General features: G+C 43.6%; 1 protein-coding gene across 12 annotated transcripts in view; it reads right to left on the minus strand.

The window, feature by feature from the left end:
* Nucleotides 1–5,422: 5,422 nt before the first annotated feature.
* ZNF10 (zinc finger protein 10) overlaps nt 5,423–27,396 on the minus strand; it is a 66,805-nt gene continuing 44,831 nt past the window's right edge. For 4 of the 12 annotated variants that reach the window (XM_036874432.1, XM_036874433.1, XM_036874435.1 and 1 more), the window contains 4 exons: nt 15,417–15,503; nt 13,722–13,848; nt 13,211–13,378; nt 5,423–9,576 (listed from right to left, as the gene is read on the minus strand). In XM_036874432.1, the coding sequence (XP_036730327.1) occupies nt 8,114–9,576; nt 13,211–13,378; nt 13,722–13,848; nt 15,417–15,503 (1,845 nt within the window). In that variant the 3' untranslated portion in view covers nt 5,423–8,113. The other 8 variants (XM_036874439.1, XM_036874440.1, XM_036874434.1 and 5 more) reach the window with 8 other exon arrangements.

Raw genomic sequence — 27,396 nt, forward strand, 5'->3', positions numbered from 1 at the left:
AAACACCACAAACTTGGTGGCTTAAAACCACACACATTTATTATCTTACAGTTCTGAAGGTCGAAGGTCCGACACAGGTCTTCCTGGGCTAAAGCAAGGCATTGGCAGGGCTGCATGCCTTTCTGGAGGCTGCTGGGGAAAACCCTCTCCTTGCCTTTTCCAGATTTTAGAGGCCACGAGCATTTCTTGGCTCAGGCCCCCGTCTTCCACCTTCAGAACCAGCAACAGAGGGCTGAGTCCTCCTCATGCTGCGTCGCTCTGGTCTCCTTTTCTGTCTCCCTCTTCCACCTTTAAGGACTCGTGTGATGACATTAGGCCCACACAACAATCCAGGATAATCTTTCTATTTTAAGGTCGGCCGATAGCAAACTTGGTTGCCCTTTGCCCTGCAAGGTAATACATTCATAGGTTCCAGGATTGGGATGTGGACGTCTTCCAGGAGCCATTATTCTGCTGTTCTGTTTCTCGTCTCTTTATTTTGTTCCATTGATATTTGCCTATAATGGGGGTCTGCAAACTTTCTCTGTAAAAGGCCCGTGTATTAGTTTTCTAAAGCTGCTATAATAAAGTACCAGAGGGTGGCTTAAACAACAGGAATTAATTTTCTCACAGTTCTGGAGGCTGAAAGTCTGAGATAAATGTGTCAGCAGAGTTGGTTTCTGCTGAGGCCTCTCTCCTTGGCTTGTAGATGGCCATCTTCTCCCTGTGTCCTCACAGGCCGTCCCTCTGTGCAGGTCTGTGTCCTAATCTCCTCTTCTTTGTAAGGACGCCAGCAGTCATATTGGATTAGGGCCTGACCTAATATTCTCATTTTGACTTAAAATGTTTAAACTTTAAAGACCCTAAACAGTGACATTCTGAGTTACTGGGGATTAGGACTTCAACAAAGGAATTTTGGGGGACATAATTCAGCCCATAACAATCAGTTAGTAAATATTTTAGGTTTTCTGGGCCATAGTCTGTCATAACTACTGAACTCTGCCATTGTAGCACAAAAGCAGCTATAGATATTACATAAAATGAACATGGCTGTGTTCCAGTAAAACTTGGACAGCAGGCCAGATTTGGCCTCCTGGTCCACACTATGGGAATCCATCATTGTCTTGTTATGTCATCACAGCAAGCCTTGACAAGTAGTGGGTCAAAGCCCTTTTTTATTGTCATTCTTCAAAAAGGCCTCGGTTATTTTTCCTCCTTTGGTCTTGCATGTACATTGTAGGCTTTGCTTGCCAAGTTCCATGTAAAAGCCTTCATAATAAAGGGTGATACGTGCCAAGCTGTATCTCCACGGGGCAGGCACTGCCACTTCACTGTACAACACTCCTCCCGCCTTCTTTGCTGAAAGAACACTGTATATGCTCAGGTGCTGGTTGGCCGTACGTTTGTGGTTCAGTGGGTGGGTGTTGGCTTCTTCATCAATTCATTCAACTAATATTCACTGAACGCCCACTATGAGCCATACTTCACTCATTAAAGTGAAGCATTCATTCTGGTGGGGAAGACAGGTAGTAAACAGGTAGGTAGGTAGGTAGATTGAAAGGTTACAAGCACTGTGGAAAAAATGAAAAGAACAGGGTAAAGGGGATTAGCAGTGCCCGTGGGGTGGCTGCACGTTTAAATAAAGCAGCATCTTAGATTCCTAGGCCTGCTGTAACAAAGCACCACAGAGTGTGGGCTTAAACCACAGAAATTTATTGTCTCACAGTTCTGGACCCTAGAAGTCCAAAATCAAGGTGTTGGTGGGATCGGTTCCTTCTGAGGACTGTGAGGGAAGGACCTGTTGCAGGCCTCACTCCTGGACTTGTAGACCCTTCTGCCACCTGTGTCTCTTCACCTCACCTTCCCTCGATCTGTATCTCTGTGCCCAAATTTCCCCCTTTTCTACATAAGGACACTAGTGATACTGGATCAGGGTCCACCCTAACGACCTCACTTTAACTTGACTACCTCTGTAAAGACCCTTCCTCAAAGTAAGGTCACATTCTGATACTGGGGATTACAACTTCAACACATGAATTTTGGGAGGACACAGTTCAATCCATAACAGGCAGTCTAGGTAGGACTAATTTGTAAGGCAATACCCTCTAAATCTAATCTCCTTCCACAGGGCTGTGTGACAAGGGAACTTTGTCACTAAAAATATCTAAAACTTAATTCCTAACATATGGAGCCAAAGGCAGTTGGCTTTTCCAGCCCTCTGAAGGCCCACATCTTTGGAATCTCTGTTCCCTTCCATCTGTCACCTAAATTTATCTCATAATTGGAACGTCTTGCCGACCTCAACCACTAGCTGTTTATACACACCATTGCTTTCTTTTCAACCAGTACAGCTGCTGAGACACTAGACACATGGCCACCTTGCAACTTATTTACGGACAAAGGTAACTAAGTCAATTTTTTTCACTTCTTGCCATTAACAAGAAAACAGATTTAATCAATATGTGCTTAATTCATGGATGAATATAAAGAAAATATTTTCTGATTCCCCATGGCCTATAGCGTTGGTGATTGAGATGCTGGGCCTTTCTTAAGATTCCCCAGTGGTTTCCCATTACCCTTAGGAGAGCGCCAGGACCCTTAGCCAGATGTGCAGGCAGTAGGAGCGGCAGGAAACCAGCAGACGCTGGAGCCCAAGTGATCTAGGCGCCTCCACTTCTTACTGGGCCACCGGGACAAGTCACTCTGAACTCACGAGATGGAAGGAAGGAAACGCATTAACAGAACTGGTGTGAAAACCAAATGAGAGGGTGCCTGTAACTCATGTGCCACACGACACTTTAACATAATTAGTTTACTTTCTTCCCGTTAGGACCTGGTTTCCACTTAGTAGCTGTGTCATTTTAAGATATCACGTCACTAACACAGTGACAGTATAAAGAGGGAGACCTCTAGAGGTCGTTGTTTGAGCAGGGTCTGAGTGAATTTGTCTCAGGAGAGGACAACAATGGTAGTGCGTATTTGTGTTTTACATTAGAATAGCTGATTTTATAAAAACCTCTGCTATGTCAGACTATCTTATTTCAGATCTGCCACAGTTGCTGGTTGTTTTTCTTTCTTTTTTGGTTTTTTGGCTGCATTGGGTCTTTGTTGCTGCACGCAGGCTTTCGCTAGTTATGGTGAGTGGGGGCTACTCTTTGTTGCAGTGTGCGGGCTTCTCATTGCAGTGGCTTCTCTTGTTGCAGAGCATGGGCTCTAGGAATGTGGGCTTCAGTAGTTGTGGCGTGTGGGCTCTAGAGCACAGGCTCAGTAGTTGTGGCGCACAGGCTTAGTTGCTCCCTGGCATGTGGGATCTTCCCGGACCAGGGCTAGAACCCGTGTCCCCTGCATTGGCAGGTGGATTCTTAACCACTGTGCCACCAGGGAAGTCCCTGTTGGCTGTTTTTCAAATGAAGCTCTACCATTTACTAGCTACATGATTTGGGGCAAATTACTTAAAATTTCCAAACTCTAGTGCCCTTAACTGTAGGGGAATAATATTATGCTCCTCATAGGACTATAGAGAGAAATAACTTAATGCATTAAGGGGCTTCACAGATTGGCTATCTCATATCAAGCTGTCTATGATGAAGATGCGTTACAAAAATAAAAACCACCACACATTCGTTATTAGCGTTCGTTTGGAGCTGCAGGTTTTCTTGTTTCCCAGAAATCCTTGGTTTTCCGATTTTTTAAAAACAACTTTATTGCGGTTAAAGGTTACACACAACAACCTGGATCCAGCTAAAGTGTCCAGTTCAATGAATTTAACAAATGAAGACAGTCATGGAACCACTACCACAACCAAGACACAGGTCACTCCCAGTGGTCCCCTTATGGTCCTGTTTGCAGTCAATTGCTCTCCCACCCGGGCCACAGGTGACCCCTGACCTCTCTCCTTTATCTATTACGCTTTCTAGAATTTTATACATGGGAGTCATATAGTATGTACTCCTTTGTGTCTGAATTCTTAGAATGCTTTTAAGATTTAACCATTTAGCCTTGCAGGGCTAGATTACAATGTGTTTATCTACTCACATGCTGTGAATTATTATACATGACATCTGTTGAGTTTACTGTATTTGTGTTTGTTCTGGTTTTAGGCGATCACAGTGCTTAACATTCAGGCACACATTTTTGCATGGACATATTTTCACTTCTCTTGGTTATTTACCTAGGAATGGAATTGATGGGTCACGTGGTAACTGTATGTTTAGCCTTTTGAAGACAAGCCAAACTGTTCTCCAAAGTGGCTGTACTATTCTGTAATCCCACCAGCAACGTGTGAGGGTTCCAATCTCTCCAATCTTCAATAACTAGCCTTATCTTTTTTATCTTAGTCATGCTACTAGATGTGAAGTCCTATCTCCTCCTGGTTTTGACTTGCATTTCCCTATGACTGACGCTGTCGAGCATTTTTACAAGGGTTTACTGGCCATCTATACACATTCTTTTGTGAAGCATCTGGCAAATCATTTTGCACATTTTTTTGTTCACCTTCTTACTGTATAATTTATGAGTTAGTTATGAGCATCCTTTGTATTCTGGATACAAGCCCTTGTCAGATATACATATTGTTAATATACCAGTCTATGGATTGCCTTTTCATGTTCTTTTCAAAAGAGCAGAAGTTTTAAAATTTTTATTAAGTCCAATTTATCATTTTTCTTTTATGATTCATGCGTTTTGTTCTATCTTTGCTTAGCCCAGGGTCATAATCATTTTCTCCTATGTTTTCTTCCAGATATTGAAAAATTCTAGCTTTTGCATTTAGGTTTGCAATGCATTTTGAGTTATTTATGGATGTGATGTGAGATAAGGGGAGGGTTTTTTCCATACAAATATCCAGTTGTCACGCCACCCTTCATTTAAAAGAATGTCTTTTCCACATTGAGTTATTTTGGCTCTCATGTCAAAATTTAATTGACAGTATATGTGTAGGTCAATTTCTGAACTCTATCCTGTTTTACTGATCTATATCCACCCTCATGCCAGCATTTTATTAGTATAGTTCTATAGTAAACTTTGAAATTAGGTATTGTAGGCCCTATAACCTTATCCTTTTAAAAAAATTTCTTCAGTTATTCTAGGTCATTTGCATTTCCATATAACTTCCTGATTAGCTTGTCAGTTTCCACACAAATGCCCCTGAACTTAAAGATTAGTTTGCGGAGAATTGCTCTCCTACTATATTGAGTTTGTCCATCCTTGACCATGGTGTATTTCTTCACTTATAATATTTATTACATGCTCTCTATTATGTGTTCTTGAATTTCTTTCAGCAATGTTTTATACTTTCACTGTACAGATCTTGCTCAATTCATTAAACATATCTAAGTATTTCATATTTTTGTATCATTGTGAGATTTTATTTCTGATTTCATTTACAAATTGTTCACTGCTTGTACATATCAATTTTTCTATATTGATCTTGTATCCTGCAACCTTGCCAAATTCCCTTATTAAAGTTCCAGTAGCTTATTTGTAGACAAGAACTTTTGAAGAGAAAATATTCCATCACTGAAAAGATTGTTTTCCTGATCCTAAAAGTAATACATATTCTCCGAAGAGACTTTGAAAAGTACAAAAAAAAAAAAAAAAAAGAAAAGAAAAGAAAAGCAAACACCAATTCTCCCAATATGTAGGTTAATTGCTATTGATCTTTTGACAAATCTCCTTAGAGTTTTGAGCAAGATTCATTTCCGTTTTTTGAAATTCATTTATTTATACATATCTGAGCTTACTCGGTATTGACAATTATTTATCATGCTTTTTTTGTATACCACAAGGACATTTTTCATGTTACCAAGCTTTCTGTTTGTGTAACCTTAATGTCTATAAATAAAAAATTTTCTATTATACATTTTTAATATTGCAAATTTTGCAGTATTATAAGTACTGTTTCAGTGATCATCCACAGACGTACATTCCTTAGGGTGTTAATAATAGTAATATTATTATTATTAATAGCTAAGACATACAGTACTTCCTATGTGCCAGGCACTGTTTCAAGTACTTTACACAGTATCTCACTTAATCCACACAACTATCCTCGGACATAGGTACCAGCAGTATCTCCACTACACAGTTCAGGAAAACTGAGCCATAGGTTATCGGAAATTCTAAGAGGCCCAGCTACGGGGCTCCTCTTTTACGCCCACAGAGAACCACTGCTTGTAATGAAAACCACTTCTGGTAGGAGTACGTTACATACGTGAATGGTGTGTAATCACTGAGGAGTTACTCAGCCATAACTGAGGCGCCAGGAGGTTCTCAAAACGTGAGGCCTTCATCCCAACTGTGCCAGAAGAGTGAGCTGTGGCCTCTTGCTCCTGCAGTTCTCAGGTCTCTCGAGTCTAACAAGCATTTCTAGATTAGTCCTGGGAGAGACAGCAAGGTCGTCGCCCTGTTATTCTCAACAATCTTTATATCATTCAACAATCAGTGAGCATCTAACGTATACACATTGTTTGCTGGAAAGTGGCAAATAATGGTCAGTCCCTACACACACAAGATCCATTTACAGAATGAAACAGAGAATTAAAACAGATTCTCTTTCTAAATATTTTTTGGGTCATGGACTTACCAGAGAATCTGAAGATTAGGTTCCTCTCTCTTAAAGGGAAAACCTCCATACAAAGAGAATGCTTTTGCATGCAATATTAAAAGCTGTTTACTGATCCTCAGAATGCATCCATATACCCACTATGGGTCAGTGATTTCCTTGGTTGGTAAGTTCTGATGCAGGTAAAAGGGAAGACATGTGTGACTGGAAGGGAAGTGAGAACTCCATCAGTTCTTACTGGCAATTGATCAGTTTAAAGTGAATGACAGACACTAGGGTGGGGCAATAATGTAATGTTAACAATCACATCTAATGTAATAAAGCACTTCATACATATGAGGCATGTTCTTCTTTATGTGTTTGTTTGCTCCTCACCACGATCCCATGAGGTAAGTAATGTTATCCCTAATTTGCAGAGGAGGACATCTGTAAGTTAGGCACAGAGCAGCTAGGCAGCATGCCCAAGTTCACCCAGCAAGGGAAGGACAGAGGTGGGAGTTCAACTTGGGGAGCCCAGCTCAGACGTATACTCTTAACCACTGTTTTCTTCATAAAGATACAGCAGTGCTGTGTCTATTTTAGGAGCATACTTGCTCCAAGTATTGCCCGGGTACCTGCTCCCGCTCAAATGGAGCCTCTCCCTGGCGTGTTCAAGTACTCAATGCTCCTTTAGGTCCCAACAGCCAGAGGATCATTGTGTTTAACCTCCCAAGAGTCTTTAGCAGCCTGTCCCAAGAAGCACAACTCTATGACCCCAAACAACTTAGAATTAATGGGAAAGTTTGCTAGCAGGAGGTTCTCAAGCTTTCTTGATGGTAGAATAGGAGAAACTGGATATCCTTTTTTAATATTTAAAAGCGTCTTCAAATAATTATTACAGTGACACCTAATAGACTATAAAACTCACTCATAATTCCCTTATCTAACAAGTCAATTCTGTTCATTTATCCATAGATACGTTTTCAATTGTTACCCACATGCAAATATATTTAAACTGGGTACTAATAGTAGTAAATGTGTTCTTCCTTCTCTGCCTCACATGATAAGATTTTCCCTGCTGCTAGCCAAAATGTGGTTTATATCAGACACATAAAACAGACTAAACACTACAAAGTGTCCCAGGAGAGAGGGACAATCAAGTAAAAAATGGCATCTTAACTCACTGCAATATCATTTTCCATTGTTTGTTACAATAACTATACCCATTTTTTATTCCCCTCAGCAGCAACTCTCATTTATTTGCCTTTTTAAGGTAGCGCTCTCATTTATTTTTTTGAAGGAAACAAAGCTGGATCATCTATCAATAACTCACTTACTTAATGGTTCCTTCTCAGATTTTAGCATTTAACGCTGGGTGAAGAAGGCTCCCAGGCCAACTACTTTTGCGGGAATTTGGGAAAAGAAGACAATCTGATATACTAAGGTGAAATTTGTGTGTTTTTCCCCCTCCAGGACCAATTCTCTAGTGCAAGAAAGGGTAGTAACAAGACTGAAAGCAGCTCTTCTCCAGAAGGAGTTCTCCAATGCTAAAAAAAGTTATTGCTCTTTGTGAAGAATTCCATATTTATTACATTAATATGCATTTTCTCTAATATGATTTGTCTGGTATCTAATAAGGTTAGGGCTATTAACAAGTGCTGTCCCACACTGATTACATGTTAGGAACTGCTCTCCGGTGTGAGCTATTTGATATACTATACGTGGAGAGTTCTGGCTGAAGATGATCCCACACTGATTACATTTATAGGTCTCTTCTCCAACATGAACCCTCTGGTGCTTAATAAGGTCATTCTTCCGAATGAAGGCTTTCCCACACTGACAGCATTCATATGGTTTCTCTCCAGTATGAATTCTCTGGTGCACAATGAGGGCAGAACTCTGGCTGAAGGATTTTCCACAGTCATGGCATGCATATGGTTTCTCCCCAGTATGGGTTCTCTGATGTGAGAAAAGGTGAGAGCTTCGACTGAAGCATTTTCCACAGTCTTTGCACTCAAAGGGTTTCAGTCCAGTGTGAGTTCTATGATGGACAACAAGGTGAGACCTCTGGCTGTAAGACTTCCCACAGTCACTGCATTCGTAGGGCCGCACCCTAACATGGGTTCTCTGGTGCAGAATGAGATGCGTGCTCTGTCTGAAAGACTTCCCACATTCGGCACACTCATACGGTTTCTCTCCAGTATGAGTTCTCTGGTGCCGAATAAGCCTGGAGCTGTGAACAAAAGACTTTCCACACTGATTACATGTGTACAGTTTGTCTCCTGTGTGAGTCCTCTGATGGGTAACAAGGTGAGAGAACCAGCTGAAGGACTTCCCACATTCTTTACATTCATAGGGTTCCTCACCAGTATGAGTCTTTTGATGTCCAATGAGGTGAGAACTCCGGCTGAAAGATTTTCCACATTCTTTACATTCATAGGGTTTTTCTCCAGTATGAATAAGCCGGTGCCTGGTAAGATTAGAGCGCCAGCTGAAGAATTTTCCACATTCCTTACATTCATAGGGTTTCTCTCTATGCGTACCCTTTGATATACCAAGGGATGTACCATGAGTAAGAGAGTTGTTATCAGGGCATCTGTACGATTTATCTCCTGCTTGAGTTCTTGCAAATTGAAGAAGGTGAATGTTTTGACAGAAGGTTTGACCAGAGTCATTACTGTTGCTTGCATAACTTTCCTGATGACCACTGAAAACCAAATCATGTTTTAAACTTTTAGGATGTGAGTCATGTTTATGGAAATACTCTCGCAGTGCTAGCTGAGAAGGAAGAAGACAGTTTCCCCCATATTTCCCATTTTCACAGACTCTCTCCTGACGAAGTGCTTTCTTTTGGGTGAATGCCACTTGCCTCAGATGTCTCTCCTGGCTGTCCTGGGGCCTGTCCAACTGACCTTCACGTGTCCAGACTTCTTCCAATGACAAATACCAGAGATCACTCTTTGCCATTCTTTTCATTTTAACATCACAGGAGTGTTTATCTTTAGAAATGCTCTTACTGGAAGTTGATGATTTAACTTCAACTGCAGTCTCCAAATCTGAAAGAAATGGAAAAACTTTGCATAACTTAAAACAGTATTAAGGTCAGAATGGTAGGATGTATGTAGAAAAAAGTATGTAAGTCATGCAGAGTTGCTTTTAAATATGGTTTTGTAAGCTTGACAGAGAGTGAGAAAGGGAAGGAAGGCCCATTAACAGGAAATGGGCCGGGCTATAATATGCACATAAAAGGAGCAAAGAGGGTAAGAGAAGCCACAGGACTGGCTACGACACATGGGATCAGGATGTTCAGTGCTGGGGTGGCAATTAAGGAAACCCAGAAAGCGCTGCACTGCCACGATGTAACCCAACTATTAATGATACAAGAACCTGACATGCCTCCTTGCTGCCAGGCCCTTCCCCCACATGAATTCTTCACATTCCTAAACCATGAAAGCAGCCATGTGGCAGGAAATGGCTTCTATCTATGTCACCAAAGCAGTACAGAATGATTACATGTGACTGACAGAGCAAACCTCTCAGAAAGGTCATGGGGTCGGCTGGCAGGGCGACTGCACAGAAGGGACCCAGATACAGGTTCTAACCTACGCTTTGCTACTACTAGTGGTGAATTTAGACAAGTTGCTAAACTTTTCAAAAATCATATTGCTTCTCTGTCATCTAAGGACCTATAAGGTTATCCTAAGTATCGTATAAGGTGGGAGCTCATAACCGATATGCTCACTGTTATCATCATCCCCGTCTTCTACTTTGATTCCTTTGTTCTGAGACACCAAGACTTAATTAAAACTGACAGGACTAACACAGGACACTAACTCAGAACCTGAACCTTAACTCACATTCTCCTGGACTTTTCGCCCTTCTGTTTATATGCATGCATATTACTGCAAATTATTTTCCCTGGTTCAAAGCCTGCGTTTGTTTCTCAATGCCTTTCAGCTAAAATGTTTGGTTCTGAAATCTAGAAAAAAATCCACTATTTACCCAATACCACCTCTTCCTACATAAGTGGGGCAATACTCTACTCTTACTTGGTGTATGGGGTGAATTGTGTTCCCCAAAGAAGATATGCTGAAGTCTTAACCCCCAATATCACAGGTTATGACCTTATTTGGAAATAGGATCATTGCAGATGTAATTAGTTAAGATGCAGTAGTACTGGTGTAGGAGGGCCCTAATCCAGTCTGACTGGTGTCCTTACAAGAAGAGGAGAGAAGATACAGAGGCAGACACACAGGGGAGGCGGCCATGTGAAGATGGAGGCTGGGTGAGGTGATGTGTCTACAAGCCAAGGGGCACCTGGGGCACCAGAGCTGGAAGAGGCAGGAAGGACCCTCCTCTGGAGCCCCAGAGGGCACACGGCCTGCCCACACAGTTCTAGAGACTTCTGACCTCTAGAACTGTGAGACAATAAATGTGTTGATTTAAGCCACCCAGTTTGTGGAACTCTGTTTTGGCTGCCACAGGAAACAATCCCTGGTAAACAATCCCTGTGCCAGGCTCCTAACTGCCTCCTTTGTACAACCCAAACACCTTTCCCAGTCCTCATTTTCATTCCCAGCTCTGTTAGTTGCTAGTTTCTTCCCCATCCTGATTTCTTTTTTAAAAAATTGTGATTAAAACAATACATATAACATAAAATGCACCATCTTAACCATTTTTAAGTGCACAGTTCAAGTATTAAGTATATTCACATTGTTGTACAGCCATCACCACCATCCATTTTCATCTTGTAAAACTGAAACTCCATACCTATTAAACAATAAGGACCCAATCTCCCCTCAACCCAGCTCCCAGCAATCACCATTATACTTTGTGTCTTTATAATTTTGGCTACTTCAAGTACCTTACATACGTGGAATCATACACTATTTCTCCTTCTGAGACTGGCTTATTTCACCCAGCATAATGTCCTCAAAGTTCATCTACGTTGTAGCAAACTGCAGTATTTCCTTCCTTTTTAAGGATAAATAATACTCCATTACATATACACACACCTCTACCTTGATGAGTTTTGACAGGACGTATACCATCTTTTCCCTCTCCTCCACCCAGTGCATCAGAATCCCATGGAGAAGTTTTTCAAACTACTAATGCCAACTGGAAAATTCTAGAATGAACATGTGTGATGAGGGGTAGGGCTGGGTATGGAAAGACAAGTCTGGAGAAAGCGACAGAAAACACGGATGCGTTAAAGTCCTAAAAATCTTCCATGTGTTCTGTAACGTGGAAGATAACTCAGGTCCGTTATCTTCAAAATCTGCAGCATCCATTAATCAATTCATCATCTGAGTTTTTAAGGCCATCACCCGTTATACTTTTCATTTTGATAATGAAGTTCCCATAGCTTGTAGATTCCCTTAAATTCCAGTCGTTTAAGCACATACATGGAATTTCAGTATTTCTTTTGACAACAAATTTCCCATTAAAAATGTAAACTGCTGGTTATAGTCAGTTATTTTTGGATACTTGTCAACAGACATCCAGGAAAGCCTGCAAAACTGAACACATGAATGGAAAAAATAAGGACAGGAAGAAATAGGGAAATGAAAGGAAACAGAGAACAGTCTTTCCTGCCATGGCCCCAAAGCAGCTGACTGATCAAGTACTTCCCAGTGTCTGAGGGACCTGCCCTGAGACAGGTACTGGCTACAGTCACCTACGAGGCCCAATGTAAAAAAAGTCAAAAACAAAATTTATGACATTTAAAAGTAGAAACAAAGTGGAAGCTCAGAAAAAGAAGGAACCTGTACTTAATAAGCCAAAAGGTTTCACAAAAAAGGACTGGAGGCGAAACACAGAGGACGACTGAGACACTGGCGACTTCATTCACATCACACTCACAGCCTGAGGTGCAGGGAAATGCCTGACATGAGTGGACGTGAGTGCCAAAGGATTACGAGGTGCCTAGACTGCACTGGGCCTGGGAGGCCATGTGTCCCCAGGAGCCCACGTGGGTCACTAGCACATGGAGTCGGCCATCGGCAGCAAGATCCAGACAGCAACCCCCCAGATGGCTGGGCTAAGGAGAAAGACATCAGAGCACTGAGCTTAGAGACAGGGGTCAGAGAGAGCATTGCTCAGAGAGAACAGAGCAGGAGGAAGATGAAGCACTGCCTTCGTTTCTTAACCCAGAAGGATGATCTTCTCTACACAGGGAAGCTGGGGAAAGGACTGATGCTAGGAATGCACACAGTGGTCTGCATTTTACAGATATTAAGATTAAAATGAAAAAAAATTAAATAAAGAGCTAGATTATAATGAGAAAACATGTGTTTTTGAGAGCAGCAATTCTGGAAAGGAAGGAGGGTTAAGTCAACAGGGATTGGTGAGGCCTCTGCTGCAATTTGCTAACCGGCAAAAAACAAACTCAGAGCAGGGGCAGGCGATGGGGTCCCATGGCAGAGCTTACACAGAGCAGCAGATCAAAGGCTGTGGGAAGGGACACAGGACAGGGAAAAGACAGGCAAAGATAACAGAATAATTCTATGAAAGATAAGAGAACGCAGATGCTTGAGTTAGTAGTAATTATCAGGAAAGCAATATGAACAGGGCTGGAACCAAGCACTGAAACAGAAAGATAATTTTCATGAATGCAAATGGAAGTGTGACAAGACTGTAGAAAGCAGACTAGCAATGGGGAAACCGAAGCTAAATAAACCCAGTCCTCACCTTCGAAATGCGGAGAACTAGTGACCACTCTCGCCAGGGACTCCTGCCCGGAACGGGCGGTCTGGTCCTCACCTGGATGGGTCTCTTGGTGAATCCCTCTCTCCACCAGCCACGGCTCCTCCCCCTTCTCCAACTGCAGGATCACCTCTGGCTTGGGAAGCTGATGCCCTGTTCCCAGTGAAAGATAAAGAACTGGGCGAGGGTTGGGCGCTCTGGGCTGGACACAAAGAAGCATCCCAGTTCAGCCCCAACCCCCGGCCCCTTCAATAGTCCTGGGAGGCTCTGAAGAGTAGACAAGGTAGGGCTACAGAGGCAGCAAAATACACATTTCTTAAAATTCAACAAACCAATTTTTTTTTTCATAAAAGCAGAAGGAGCACGAAAACCCTGTTCCATGCCCCAAAGAAATTAGGTCCCTGGCCCCAAGCTCACACTCCAGTGTATGCTTCAGGCTCTCCATACCTTTTGATCAATGAGGAACCCAAACCCCCCAAACAGAGGTCCATCTCACCCAAGGACATCAGGTTTCTGTAGTTCTCCAACATCACATCTTTGTACATGAGCTGCTGAGCAGGGTCCAGCAGCTTCCACTCCTCCCTCGTGAAGTTCACAAGTATGTCCTTGAAGGTCACCAGTGTCTACAACACAAAGCAAATTTGAGCCTGATGTATATCTCTGCTCTCCCTTTCCCGAATATTGACAGAAAGAGAGATTAGGCAGATAGCACTTGGGTAGGGAAACAGGATAGAACAGAATTCATTTTAGGAGTGAGTAGTATTTACGTTGAATTCTGGACAAGCCCTAAAAGGAATGGTATTAAGTACGTACTGTCTAGAAACCAGTTCCATGTTATGCTTTCAGTTTATAAACTGTCAGAAACACTTTCATTTAAATCAAGTATGTTGTAAACGGCTAAAGCAAGGAGAATCAGTTAATCTACACTTATGTGAAATAATTAGAACCTAATACAAGTCAGGAGAAGAAGGGAAAAACAGTCTTGAGCTCAAGTGCAACTTTACACTTAAGAGACCAACCTAGTCATGTTTTATGACCTAAAATAAATTTCCAAAACATTTTTCCTAAATATTGGTAGGCATTTAAAAAATGGAAAAGAGATTATATTTTAATAGTAACAAAACAATAGATACAGAAGCAAGGCCTTTATTAGATACATCAAAAGGATCTATAGATGACACACAGAAAAAAACCCATTTGAATAACTGAGCATTTCTCATCAAAGACTGTGAAGGTAAAACGACAGTGGAATAATGGGGATTTTTTAATGCTGAAAGAAAAGAACTGTCATGCTAGAATTTCAATTATTAGGTGAAAATATCTTTCAGGAATGATGAAAAATACATTCTCAAAAAAGTTAAAGAAACAGGATTTGTTACCAGCAGACCTGCTCCAAAAAGAATGCTAAAGGTAATTCTTCAGGCAGAAGGGAAATGATACAAGAGAGAAACTTTAAATCTCAGGAATGATGAATGAGAAAGAAAAAGAGTAAATATCTGGGTAAATACAATAGACTACTTTTCTTCTCTTAAATCCTTCAAAATATGTAGGACAAAAAATAAATAAATAAATAAATAAAAAAAATAAAAAAAAAAAATATGTAGGACAGCCAAAAGCAAAGACTATGCTTTCTGGTGGGGTTTTGAATACACGTAGAAGTAAAGTATGAGGGATCATCTAGGAGCGAAGCTCAGTGAGTCTGAAGGAGGGTCCCCCACCCATCTCTCTGTCCCCAGAAGACCCACCCTCCCCCGGGGCTCTTCCTGTCTTGGTTGCAGTTACTCCTGGATAATTACCTAACTTGTCCCCAAGCTCCTCCACAGGCAGTCCCCAGGGAGGAATTAACACACCAGACCCACACCCAAGACCACCAGGGACCAGGGAATCCCTCAGAAAGGCACCAACATCCCAGTTCTGTCATCATCTTGAAGGGAGAAAGCTTGCTGTGTGCTCAGTCATTCCTCACTGTGGACGAAAGAGCATCTCATCAGAGTCCTCAATATTTCACACATTTCTGTTCCAGTTGTGTTTCTTTGATATGAAAGGAAATAAAACTACAGCTATAAATAAAGCAAATAAACAGTGCTAGTCTATTGGAGGAAGTGTCTGAGATATGGACCCCTTAAGAACCCTTAACTAAAAAGGGATTCTCAGCCGGAAAACAAAGAAGAATGAAGGCAGCCCAACTTACGTGAGACCGGACAGTTAGCAACTCGGCCTCCATGCCCTCCTCGTTCCTGACGCTTCCTGAGTAACAGGAGATCCCGAGCAGGTGAAGCTGCGGAAAAGGCAGAAACTTGAGGAAAGGTGCTGTGACCTGGGGCTCATTAATCGCGAGCCTAGATTCCCTCAGACCAACTGCTGTACCTATACATCCACACATCCAGACGACATCTGACTGTTCCAGAAATACACCTATAGTGCCCGAAATCCCCAGGAGTAGGAAGAAAAGAGCTCCGAAGACTGCCTCTCCCGCACCCTGCTATCTCTACAGTTCCATGCTAAATTTCATTTGGAACTGAATGGTTCTAATACATCAAATCCTCTTATTTTTTAAAAATCCTTTTTATTACTGAAGTATAGCTGATTTACAATGTTGTGGTAGTTCCAGGTGTACAGCAAAGTGACTCAGTTTTACATATATATATATATATATATTCTTTTTCAGATTCTTTTCCCTTATAGGTGAAAAGGGAATCATACGATATTTGCCCTTTCATGTCAGGCTTATTTCACTCAGCATCATGCTTTCAAGGTTCATGCATGTTGTAGCCCGTATCAGTAGTTCACTCTAATGGCTGAATAATACTCCATTGTATGGACCCACCACATTTTGTTTATCCACTCATCTGCTGACGGGTATACCTAGGAGTGGAATTGCTGGCTCATCCGGTAATTTTACGTTTAGCTTTTTGCGGACCCACCAAACTGTTTTCCATAGTGGCTGCACCATTTTACTTTCACACAAGTAATGTACAAGGGTTCCAACTTCCCCACATGCTTGCCAACACGTGTTGTGCCATCTTTTAAATTATATAGCCATCTTAGTAGGGGTGAAGTGGTATCTCACTGTGCTTTTGATTTGCATTATTTTCGTGTGCTTACTGGCCATTTGTATATCTTCTTTGGAGAAATGTATGTTCAAGTCCTTTACCTATTTTTAAATTGGGTCATTTGTCTTTTAGTTGTTGAATTGTAGTTTTTTATCTATTCTGGATAGTAAACCCTTATCAGATAATATAACTTCCAAATATTTTCTCCCATTCTGGAGGTTGTCTTGCCTTTGTTGTTGAAATATACTTTTGCCAAATATAGAATCCTAAGCAGACAGGTATTTTTCCTTTCAGTGCTTCATATAGCTCCACTCCCAGTGCTCCAGGAATCAGAAGAGCTTTCCAGCCTGGCCAGCAGTAATGGCCACAACCCCCATGTGAACACCACATGCTGTTCCCTGCAGCTTCCTCCCCCTTGTGTGCTTTGTGTGATCACTCAGGGGCACCCTCTGCACTCTGTGAAGGCTGCTGCCCTGCCCTTCGCAGCCTCAGCTCTGCATTCTGGACTCAGGGTCTGCTCAGCCGCTCTCAGCTTCCCCTTCCTCTGCTGTAACCTGGAAACCCTCTCAAGGCAATAAACCAGGGCAGTCAGAGGGCTAATCTGCTTGGTTTTCCATCTCTCAGGGATAACTGTCCTTTGTGGTCTGATATCGAATGTCTTTAAACGATTGTTTCATGTATTTTGTCTTTTTGTTGTTGTTGCTGTTTGTTTGGGCAAGAGGATAGGTAAATCCCCTCCCTGTTACTCCATCTTGGACAGAAGTAGAAGTCTATAAACACTGCACTTTTAACTTGTTTTAAATTTAGATTGTATCTTTAATTTCCACCCTTTGAATACTAGATTTGAATATTTTCCATATGTTTATGTTTATGGCTCTTTTGTATTTGCTTCCTTTTACATTGTTTGCCCCCTTTGTCTTCTGGAGATCTTAAGGATTTCCATTTCAATTCTACCCATACTTATTGTACATGAACAAAAGCACTAGGGTTTCTGACCCCTCACCAGTGCTAAACTGGTTTTCACCAATGACACCTGTTATAGAGGCACTGCTGGCCTCTCAATTGTTCTTGAACCTCTTTATTGACTTTGCTAGCCCCTCACCTAGTTTTCCTCTATATATCTTGGTACTTCTTAGTCTTCTCTAATGACTTAAAAAATTATGATTAGATGCAACTAGAGACTACCATACTAAGTAAGTCAGAAAAAGAAAGACAAATACCATACGATATTACTTATGTGTGGAATCTAAAATATGACACAAATGAACTTATCTATGAAACAGAAAAAGACCCACAGACATAGAAAACAGACTTGTAGTGGCCGAGGGGGAGGGGAGGATTGGGAGTTTGGGGTTAGCAGATGCAAACTATTATATATAGAATGGACAGACAACAAGGTCCTACTGTATAGCACAGGGAATTATACTCAATAGCCTATGATAAACCATAAAGGAAAAGAATATGAAAAAAGAGAATGTACACACACACACACACACACACACACACACACACACACACACATATAACTGAATCACTTTGCTGTACAGCAGTAACTTTTTTTTTTTTCTTTTAGCCACATCGCACGGCTTACAGGATCTTAGTTCCCCGACCAGGAATTGAACCCACATCCTCAGCAATGAAAGCACAGAGTCCTAACCACTGGACCAGCAGGGAATTCCCTGTACAGCAGTAATTAACACAACATTGTAAATCAACTATACATCCATTTTTAAAAATTAAAAATACTAATAAAAATTAAAAATTATGATTAGCTTAAATGTAGGTCACCCTTTGTTGCTTCTCCGTCTTTCTCAGTCTCCGCCATATCAATGGCCCCCTGGGCACTTCCAAGGCATGGAGCACACCTACTTGTTTTACCCCATGGTCCATCCCATTGTTGGCTCACGACAGTCTCAGTGTTGGGCTAGAATGAACAGATCACTCTGTCCTCTGCCCCTATGTCTTCCCCAACCTCAAGTGCATATTCCCAACTGTGGTTAACAGCATGGCTTCTGCAGCCAGACAGCCTGGGTTCAGACCCCACTCCACTGCTCACAGGTGGCTTCTTAACCTTTCAGTATCTCGGTCTCTTCATCTGTACAGTGGGGACTAAATAGTGCCTACCATAGGGTTATTACGAGAATTAAATGAGTCCATATTTGTAAAACACAGAAAACAGTGCCTGACACACGGTAAGGATTATCTGCTTGTTAATTAAAAACATACACGACATCTAGGGACAAGTAACGCAAGTATCTTTCTGGACTCTGTCCTCTTAACATCCAATCAGTTACTACAACCTGTAAATCCCCTCCTAGACGTTTCTCTAGCCCACCCCTCCAGATCCCACGGCCTTGGCTCAGGCTTGGCTTCCCCGCCTCTGGTCTTTCTCACTCCGATGAGTGTCCACATCAGCATCATCTCTGTAAAACACGTAAGTTGCGCTTCTTGATTAGAATTCTCTGCTGATCTCCCAGTACTCACAGGAAAATGGACCAAGTCCTCAGCAAGGATTTAGGGTTCTTTGTGGCGGGCCCTTTTCTCCCTCACTAGCCCTAAATGTCTCATCAAACTACCACCCACCCCCCCACATCCATGCTGCACCACCTGAACTACCCAACCTCTTCACACGCCCTAGTCCTAGGCCAGGAAGCCTCTGCCCTTTCGTGCCGCTTGGTAAAATCCTACCCATCCTGCAAGATCAAACATCACCCTTTCCTATGTCATTCCCTAATTTCTCCAGGAAGGTTTAGTGTTCTTTCGCCTCTGTGCTCCCACAGTCCCTAGGACAGGAAGCAACATGAACTGAACAAAAGTACAGCCAGAGAGCACAGCTACCTGCCCAAGGTCATGTCTGCTTGGAGTGAGGTCACTGATGCCAGGCACGGGTCTGTCCTTACTGCTTTTAACCCTTCCCCAGAAACTTGAGTAACTTTAGCTGAACACACCAGCTGTGGGAGTTAAGACACAGAAGCGGACACGTGTTCTCTGTGGGGTATCATCAGAGGAGCACAGGCTCATTTCCAGGAGTCAGAATCCAGTCAGCAGGATGGAAAGGTGGGATGAACGCGTGTGTTCCTTGTTCACACCTTCTTGCTCCAGATGTTTACCAAGGGCTCACGAACCACATGCCAAGTACTATTCCAGGGGCTGAGCCCAGAGCAGCAGCTGTTCAGACAGGCCCCTCCCTCACTGAGCTCAGGTGAGTAAAGGCTGAAATAACCAGGGACGTCCAGCCTGCATAAGAAATTACTTGGGTGAAGCAAGAGAATGGTTTTCACACATTTACAGATCCTGTGGAACAGGGATAATATATATATTTTTAAACATTTTGTGTTTTATTTTTTTGGGTACGTTGGGTCTTCGTTGCTGTGTGTGGGCTTTCTCTAGTTGTGGCGAGCAGGGGCTACTCTTCGTTGCGGTGCACAGGCTTCTCATTGCGGTGGCTTCTCTTGTTGTGGAGCACGGGCTCTAGGTGCACGGGCTTCAGTAGTTGTTGCACACGGGCTCAGTAGTTGTGGCTCGTGGGCTCTAGAGCACAGGCTCAGTAGTTGTGGCTTGCAGGCTCAGTAGTTGTGGCTCACGGGCTCTAGAGCTCAGGCTCAGTAGTTGTGGTGCATGGGCTTAGTTGCTCTGCGGCATGTGGGATATTCCCAGACCAGGGATCAAACCCATGTTCCCTGCATTGGCAGGCAGATTCCTAACCACTGCACCACCAGGGAAGTCCACAGGGATAATATTTATTATGAGTTGTTCCAGAGGGCAGAATTTGGAAAAATGTGTGGAGTCACAAAGAAGTCAATTACAAGTCAATATAATAAGACACCATTAATCAAACGACACCTGGTAACAGATCAGGTCACGGAAAGAGGCAGGAAATTTCTAGTCACTGATAAACTTTCAATAGTATCTTATTTAAAAAGAAAAAAAAAAACTATATACAGCCTCCAGTTTACATGGACATCTAAGGTTCATTCCAGTGACTCTCCTGTTTTATGATTTAAAGCAAATAGTCTTATGTCACCCTAATTTCCCTTAACGCCCACTTCTAGATAATTTATTTAAAACTTTATCTAAACTGGCGGTTTATAGCCCTGACTGCACACTGGACTTTCCCCCTATATTAATAAATTATTAATACTTGGGTCCCATGCCACCCTTCCCCACCAAGAGAGTCTCATTTAATTTTCTGGGGAGGGAGCACTCCAGGTGGTTCTGACGTGCACCATGGTTGAGAGCCACTGATCCACGCTCTCATGGAGTCTATTTAATTCTCAGTTTCTACCATTTCTTGGGGGTAATCAGATCCTTTCATCAGACACCAGATTTACAAAGGATCTTCTTATGCAACTGACCAAAACTGACTTCTCTAACGTAACAACAGATATTGCCAAGGGAGGGACACCGGGATGAGTTTTCATTTGTATTTAGGGAAACAGCAGGTAAGCTGATAACTATTGTGATCTTCTGTCATTTTTCTAAATCATTCCTGAACACTTTACTATGATCCCGGCTGTGTCCCAGGCCCAGGGGATAAAACGTGAGTGAAGCATTTATCCCTGCCCTCAGCAGCTAAGTCGAGCTGAAGAAACCGACCCCCATGGAGCACAGATGGCAGCCAGCACGAGCTGGGGGTCTCAAGGCTGAGTCTAGCACGAGCTGGGGGTCTCAAGGCTGAGTCCAGAGCACAAGCTGGGAGTCTCAAGGCTTAGTCTAGCATGAGCTGGGGGTCTCAAGGCTGAGTCCAGAGCACGAGCTGGGGGTCTCAAGGCTGAGTCCAGCATGAGCTGGGGGTCTCAAGGCTGAGTCCAGAGCACGAGCTGGGAGTCTCAAGGCTGAGTCCAGAGCACGAGCTGGGAGTCTCAAGGCTGAGTCTAGAACGAGCTGGGGGTCTCAAGGCTGAGTCTAGCACGAGCTGGGGGTCTCAAGGCTGAGTCCAGCACGAGCTGGGGGTCTAAGGCTGAGTCCAGCACGAGCTGGGGGTCTAAGGCTGAGTCCAGCACGAGCTGGGGGTCTCAAGGCTGAGTCCAGCACGAGCTGGGGGTCTCAAGGCTGAGTCCAGCACGAGCTGGGGGTCTAAGGCTGAGTCCAGCACGAGCTGGGGGTCTCAAGGCTGAGTCCAGCACGAGCTGGGGGTCTCAAGGCTGAGTCCAGCACGAGCTGGGGGTCTAAGGCTGAGTCCAGCACGAGCTGGGGGTCTCAAGGCTGAGTCCAGAGCACAAGCTGGGGGTCTCAAGGCTGAGTCCAGAGCACAAGCTGGGGGTCTCAAGGCTGAGTCCAGCACGAGCTGGGGGTCTCAAGGCTGAGTCCAGCATGAGCTGGGGGTCTCAAGGCTGAGTCCAGCATGAGCTGGGGGTCTCAAGGCTGAGTCCAGAGCACGAGCTGGGGGTCTCAAGGCTGAGTCCAGCATGAGCTGGGGGTCTCAAGGCTGAGTCCAGAGCACGAGCTGGGGGTCTCAAGGCTGAGTCCAGCATGAGCTGGGGGTCTCAAGGCTGAGTCCAGAGCACGAGCTGGGGGTCTCAAGGCTGAGTCCAGAGCACGAGCTGGGGGCCTCAAGGCTGAGTCCAGCACGAGCTGGGGGTCTCAAGGCTGAGTCCAGAGCACGAGCTGGGAGTCTCAAGGCTGAGTCCAGAGCACGAGCTGGGGGCCTCAAGGCTGAGTCCAGAGCACGAGCTGGGAGTCTCAAGGCTGAGTCCAGAGCACGAGCTGGGGGTCTAAGGCTGAGTCCAGAGCGCATCTGAGTTCAGGCAGATAAGCGAGGGTGGGGAACCATGAACAAAGGCAGGGCCTTCGACAGTGACGTGGGGGGAGAAGCTCGACGTGTGGCCGTCGAATGTGGTGCAGGGCAGGGAGCAGGCAGAAACAGGCCAGGTCGAGGTCACAGAGGCCCAAAGTGCCATCCTCAGAAACACAGACTCTTGCCTACATGCTGTCAGCTGGGCAATGACAACAGATGTGTCTGCCTTTGAGGTAGTTGTGTGATGGACTAGAGGGGGATGAAACACCTGCAAAACCAGGCAGGAGGGAAACTGTGATCTAGAAGACAGGAGCACAAAGGAGGGCAGCAATGGAATTGATTAGATGTGGATGGGAATACAGGTTAAGGGTTCAAGGTGACCCCAGGTATCTGGGTGACAGAATGGACAATAATGTCTGGGGGTAGGACTGGCTGTGCACACGGTGCATGAGCCAGAGAAGCAAGAGGGAGAAGGACACGTTTAGATGTGAGGGTTATCCAGCTGTATCACCCGCCATCCACATTTCTCTTCTACCTGGATCTACTCAAGCTGCACAGCTATATTCTCAAACAGGACAACTTCTTGAGGGGGAGTGGGGGTGGATCTTTAGTCACAGATTTGGGGGTGATGTATTCATCTACTCTGATGCGGGTGAAGGAGACAGATGAGGTCTAAGGGAGATTATACATCCCTTGGACATGATTCCTATAAAGCCCACCAGGAGACAGAATATCTGGTAAAGCTGGGTAATGGCATTATCAGATGACACCATGGCAGTGTATAAAATCAACCAAAGATACCATGGAGAGTAGAATAAACTGTAGGACCAGAAAATTGTGGGATAGGGACTTCCCTGGTGGCGCAGTTGTTAAGAATCCGCCTGCCAATGCAGGGGACATGGGTTCGAGCCCTGGTCCAGGAAGATCTCACATCCCGTGGAGCAACTAAGCCCATGCACCACAACTACTGAGCCTGTGCTCTAGAGCCCGCGAGCCACAACTACTGAAGCCCGCGTGCCACAACTACTGAAGGCCGCGCGCCTAGAGCCTGTGCTCCGCAACAAGAGAAGCCACCACAATGAGAAGCCCGCGCACCGCAACGAAGAGCAGCCCCCGCTTGCCGCAACTAGAGAAAGCCCGCACGCAGCAACAAAGACCCAATGCAGCCAAAAATTAATTAATTAATTAATTAATTTTTAAAAATCATGGGGATCTAAAAGGAATAAAAATTGTGGGATAAATTAGCATCTAGGAAGAAAACAGAGGAGAAAAGGAATCCCAAAAAGGAAGCAGAGAAAGATCCACCAGAGAATGAGAAGATCTACAGACAGATCTATAGAAGAGCTGTAGAGATGTATATCAGAAGCCAGAAGAGAGAATTTCAAGGAAGGGAGGATTAACAGCGTTCAGATGAATTAGGCATTCTAGTGCCCTGACTGGCTAGATGAGGGTTCACTAAAGCGGGAACAGCAGACAAATTCCACAATAGGGCTGAAAAGTTTGGAGGCGAGAACAGCAACGAAAGGGCGGAGCTAGAAGAGGTGGTAGGATCAAATGGGGACCTGGGCGTGTCTGTGGGCGTGAAGCAGGGCAGGGGTGGGCTCAACAGCTGGGAGGGAGGGACCAGGCTTGCAGGCAGGAAACCCGCAGCAGCAAGGTCACTGCCCTCTGTGCCCTGCTGCCTCCGCTGTCACAAGTCCTCCGACCCTCACCCTCTGTCCCCCTGTCCTACCCACATAACCCAGGGCAGGCTCCCCGTTCCAAGGTCCTCAGCTGAATCACATCTACACGGTTCCTGTTGCCAATAAGCTGATGTAGCCACAGCTTCTGGCAGTTAGGAGGCAGATGTCTTTTGAGAGCTGCTATTCTGCCCACCACTAGGGCAGAGATGGCCTGAAAGAAGCTTCCAGCACCAGCAAGAAGGCTATGGAAGTTACGATCTGAGGCACAGAGGTTCCATGCACAGCTCTGATCACAACCATCCACATTCTGGGCCCTGACAACCTTTCAACCTTCAATCCTACTGCACTTGCCCCATGTTCTCTAAGCCTCATTCACATGCCACCTTTTCCAAAAACCTTCCCATCGTCCCAGAGAAAATCCCTGGAGCCTTTTGCCCACGCTCCTAGCACTTCAACACTTGGCTCATTTGTCCACCTCCCTGTAAGATGAAGAACCACTTGAGAACTGGGATAACCTCACTCTAAAACCTGGAAAGAGGCCAGCACAGTGCTTTGTGCTTCGTATTTGTTCACTCAGCATTTGTCAAACACTAGGCGATAACTTGTGGTTTGTACATATGTCTGCCCTCAGGGCAGGCAATGGAGACTGGAATACCCAGTGCTTGAGGACCAGCGCCCATGGACCGGCGAGACCTTCTCGGGGATAGCGTTTCGCTTGGGCATATGGAGTATGTAATTCTTAATAAAAGAGAACAGATCTCTTAAGGTTCTGAATAAGCTCACTGGTATTTGGCATCTGTGAAGGACAAGGGATCATCAGCAAAAGGACCCAGCAGCAGAGACAGCAAAGACATACTCAAAGATACAAAAGGCAAAGATTGTGCATCTGTGAAAACTCAACAAATGGACACTCTCAGGTTGTGCATTTCTTTTTATGTAAATTTCACATCAAAAGCAAAAGCGAAACAAACATTAAATTCTGGTTAACAATGCACATGCATTCAGAAGTATTTCAGGAAAGCATACTGATGGCTGCAATTTACTTTGAAATGCATCCCAAAAAAGAGGGACTGATGAAGAAAGGGACAGACAGATATATGTTCAAATTAGTATAGTAAAATGTTAATGGTAGAGTCTAGGAGGGGAGGTTATAAGTATTCACTGTAAACTTCTTTCAGTTTAGCTGTATGTTCAAAATTTTTCAAAATAAAATATTGACCAGAAAAGGTAAGGATGAGACAGCAGAAAGGTATTGTGTGGAAAGAGGCAAAAATTATGCTCCTGGTGTTGGTTCTAAGCCAGAGATGCATATACAGCCGGTGACACACCAGTCCTGACCTTGCTTCAGAGCCAGAAGATTTAAGACCCTGGCTGATCTGAGTCATGCTATAAGGAAAAGTACAGGTGAAAGTCTATTGTAAGCAAAACGGAGATATCACACAATGAAACTCCTTTTTCCTTAAAACAAAAATTTTTTAAAACTAAAATTTTTTTAAATTATATGCTACTAAGCCTTCAGTGCTTGAATTATGTGATGAAAACCAAGGGAACTCATCATTTCTAGGAGTATTTTTCCTTTAACAGAAACATTTTCTCATCTAATTAAAAGGAAAAGGAATGAGTCACTTTCATAACATTTTTAAGAAGATGGAGATATAAAAGAAAGAAAAAATTGCATGGGGTTCTTTAAAAAAACAATCCTAGTAATATTTTCTTGGCAAGTGCATTTAAGCCATGAACAGAACTGTTCTCATTCCTACTCATCCTTTATTCTTATTTATGACTCCTAGGATTATTTTAAAGTTTTCTCTTATTATTCAGATACATTTCTAGTTAATATTACTAGGTATCTTCTTCCTGTTGTGAACAGACTTTCTTTTACAAAGGTATTTGCAAATTTGTTACTGAGGACAGTTAAGCAATCTGTTTATATGCTCTTTCCAGTCCCTTTACTAAACTCATTGATATTAACTAAATCTCTTGTACATGCTGGGGATGTAGTTAATTAATAAGATACTGTGTCACCTCTTTCCCAGAAGGTACACCTTGTATCTATGTAAATACTATTAATATCTTTTCCTAAACAAAAGTTCGAGATGTTTATATAAAATACTGAGAAGCAGACTTCATAATTTAACTTATGATATATATCTCAAATACTGGCCCTGTGACTGGCACATGCTAAGAGCTCAAGAAATATGTGTTGAGAGAGGGAATGAAAGAACAAATGAACAATTTTCAAGAAGGGCAGGAATGTGTGCCATCCACTGTCCAGGAGGCTTTGTAAGAGAGGGACAATTTTAATGAAACAAGAGAAGAGGCGATTAGTTAGGTCACCGAAGAAAATTACTGCAGCGTTGAGGTAGTTTAAAAAGGGGCAGGGAGGGGTTGTGCTATTTATGTCCCAGGTTAACTTTAGTCAACACCGCTAAGGTGACTAATATTTTTTAGCTAGCACTTTGGATGACAACCTGTCTTCCCTTTTGCTTCTTTTTTTTTTTTTTAACAGTATATTCTGTATATGAAGTAAAGATAGAACTTAAATTCTTCACCTTCTCCATATACTTTGGGTGGGATCTATGTAATTTTGATGTCAACCTCATCTTTCACATTCATACCAGGTGTTAGTTTATGTACAAATTTGATTCGTTTAACTGTCAAGGGAAAATAAAAATATAATAATTATGAGCTATCTCTGAAAAGTAAAACTAGGTTAAACACATACACACCCTCAATTAATCTATTTGATTAAAAAAGAAAACCCAACAACTGAAGATCAGGAAGCCAGGAGCTAGAGATGCCGAACCTGCTGGATCTTAAACACTGATAAGACAGGCAATTCTGAGGAAAATAACTGCCAAAATAAGTCTCAATAAGTAAAAAGTTTTTTTAATGAATATTTTTAGACTGGAGCAAGAAATAGAAATCGATCCAGCCCTTTCTGCCACCAAACTTCTTAAAAGTAGACCTACTTCATCAATGTTTGCAGCATATAACTTCTACAATATCCACGAATAGAATCCAGAAGTATATGTTTTTTAAAACCAGTATAACCACGTTGGATGTCTTTTAGGAACGTTAGGACATTTACTGTAAAGAAATTTCCCATTCTAACAAAAAAGAGCATGATCACGTTTAACAGATGCTGGAAAGGCCATATGCAAAGTTTTAAACATCTAGCCCCAGTTGGGAAGGAAAAAAAAAAAAGAAACAGGAACAGACGAAATCTTATTTTGCATCGCTGAGAATATGTGGTTCAAACGCCCCACCACCGCCCGGCGCGTCCGGGCGTCAGGGTCCCGTCCCACCAACGCGAAGGCGCGCTAATCCAAGTGGCAGCGGGGGTCACTCAGGCCGGGAGACCACAGGGAAAAAAAACCATTTGTTGGTGAAAACCGTCCGCCTCGGCGAGGAGACGAGGAAACGGCGGCGCCGCCTCCCGCTAGGAAGAAACCACATCCAGCCCTCTCGCGTGTACCTGCGATCGGCACCTGCAGGCGCAGCACCGGGAGCGTCGCCGGCGGGGCTGCACCGTCACAAAGGCAGCGGCTCGGCGAGCGCGCCCACATCCGGGCCTCCGCGTCCCGCGCGGGTCCGCAGGGCGGGCGGCGGCAGCTCGGTCCCCGCCCGGCCTCCTGCGCCCGCCCGGCCCCCACAACCCACGCCGTGCCCCGGGCCCTCGCGCACGCGCACGCGCTC

This window comes from Balaenoptera musculus, chromosome 14 (assembly GCF_009873245.2).
Source record: "Balaenoptera musculus isolate JJ_BM4_2016_0621 chromosome 14, mBalMus1.pri.v3, whole genome shotgun sequence".
In the NCBI taxonomy this organism is placed as follows: Eukaryota; Metazoa; Chordata; class Mammalia; order Artiodactyla; family Balaenopteridae; genus Balaenoptera; species Balaenoptera musculus.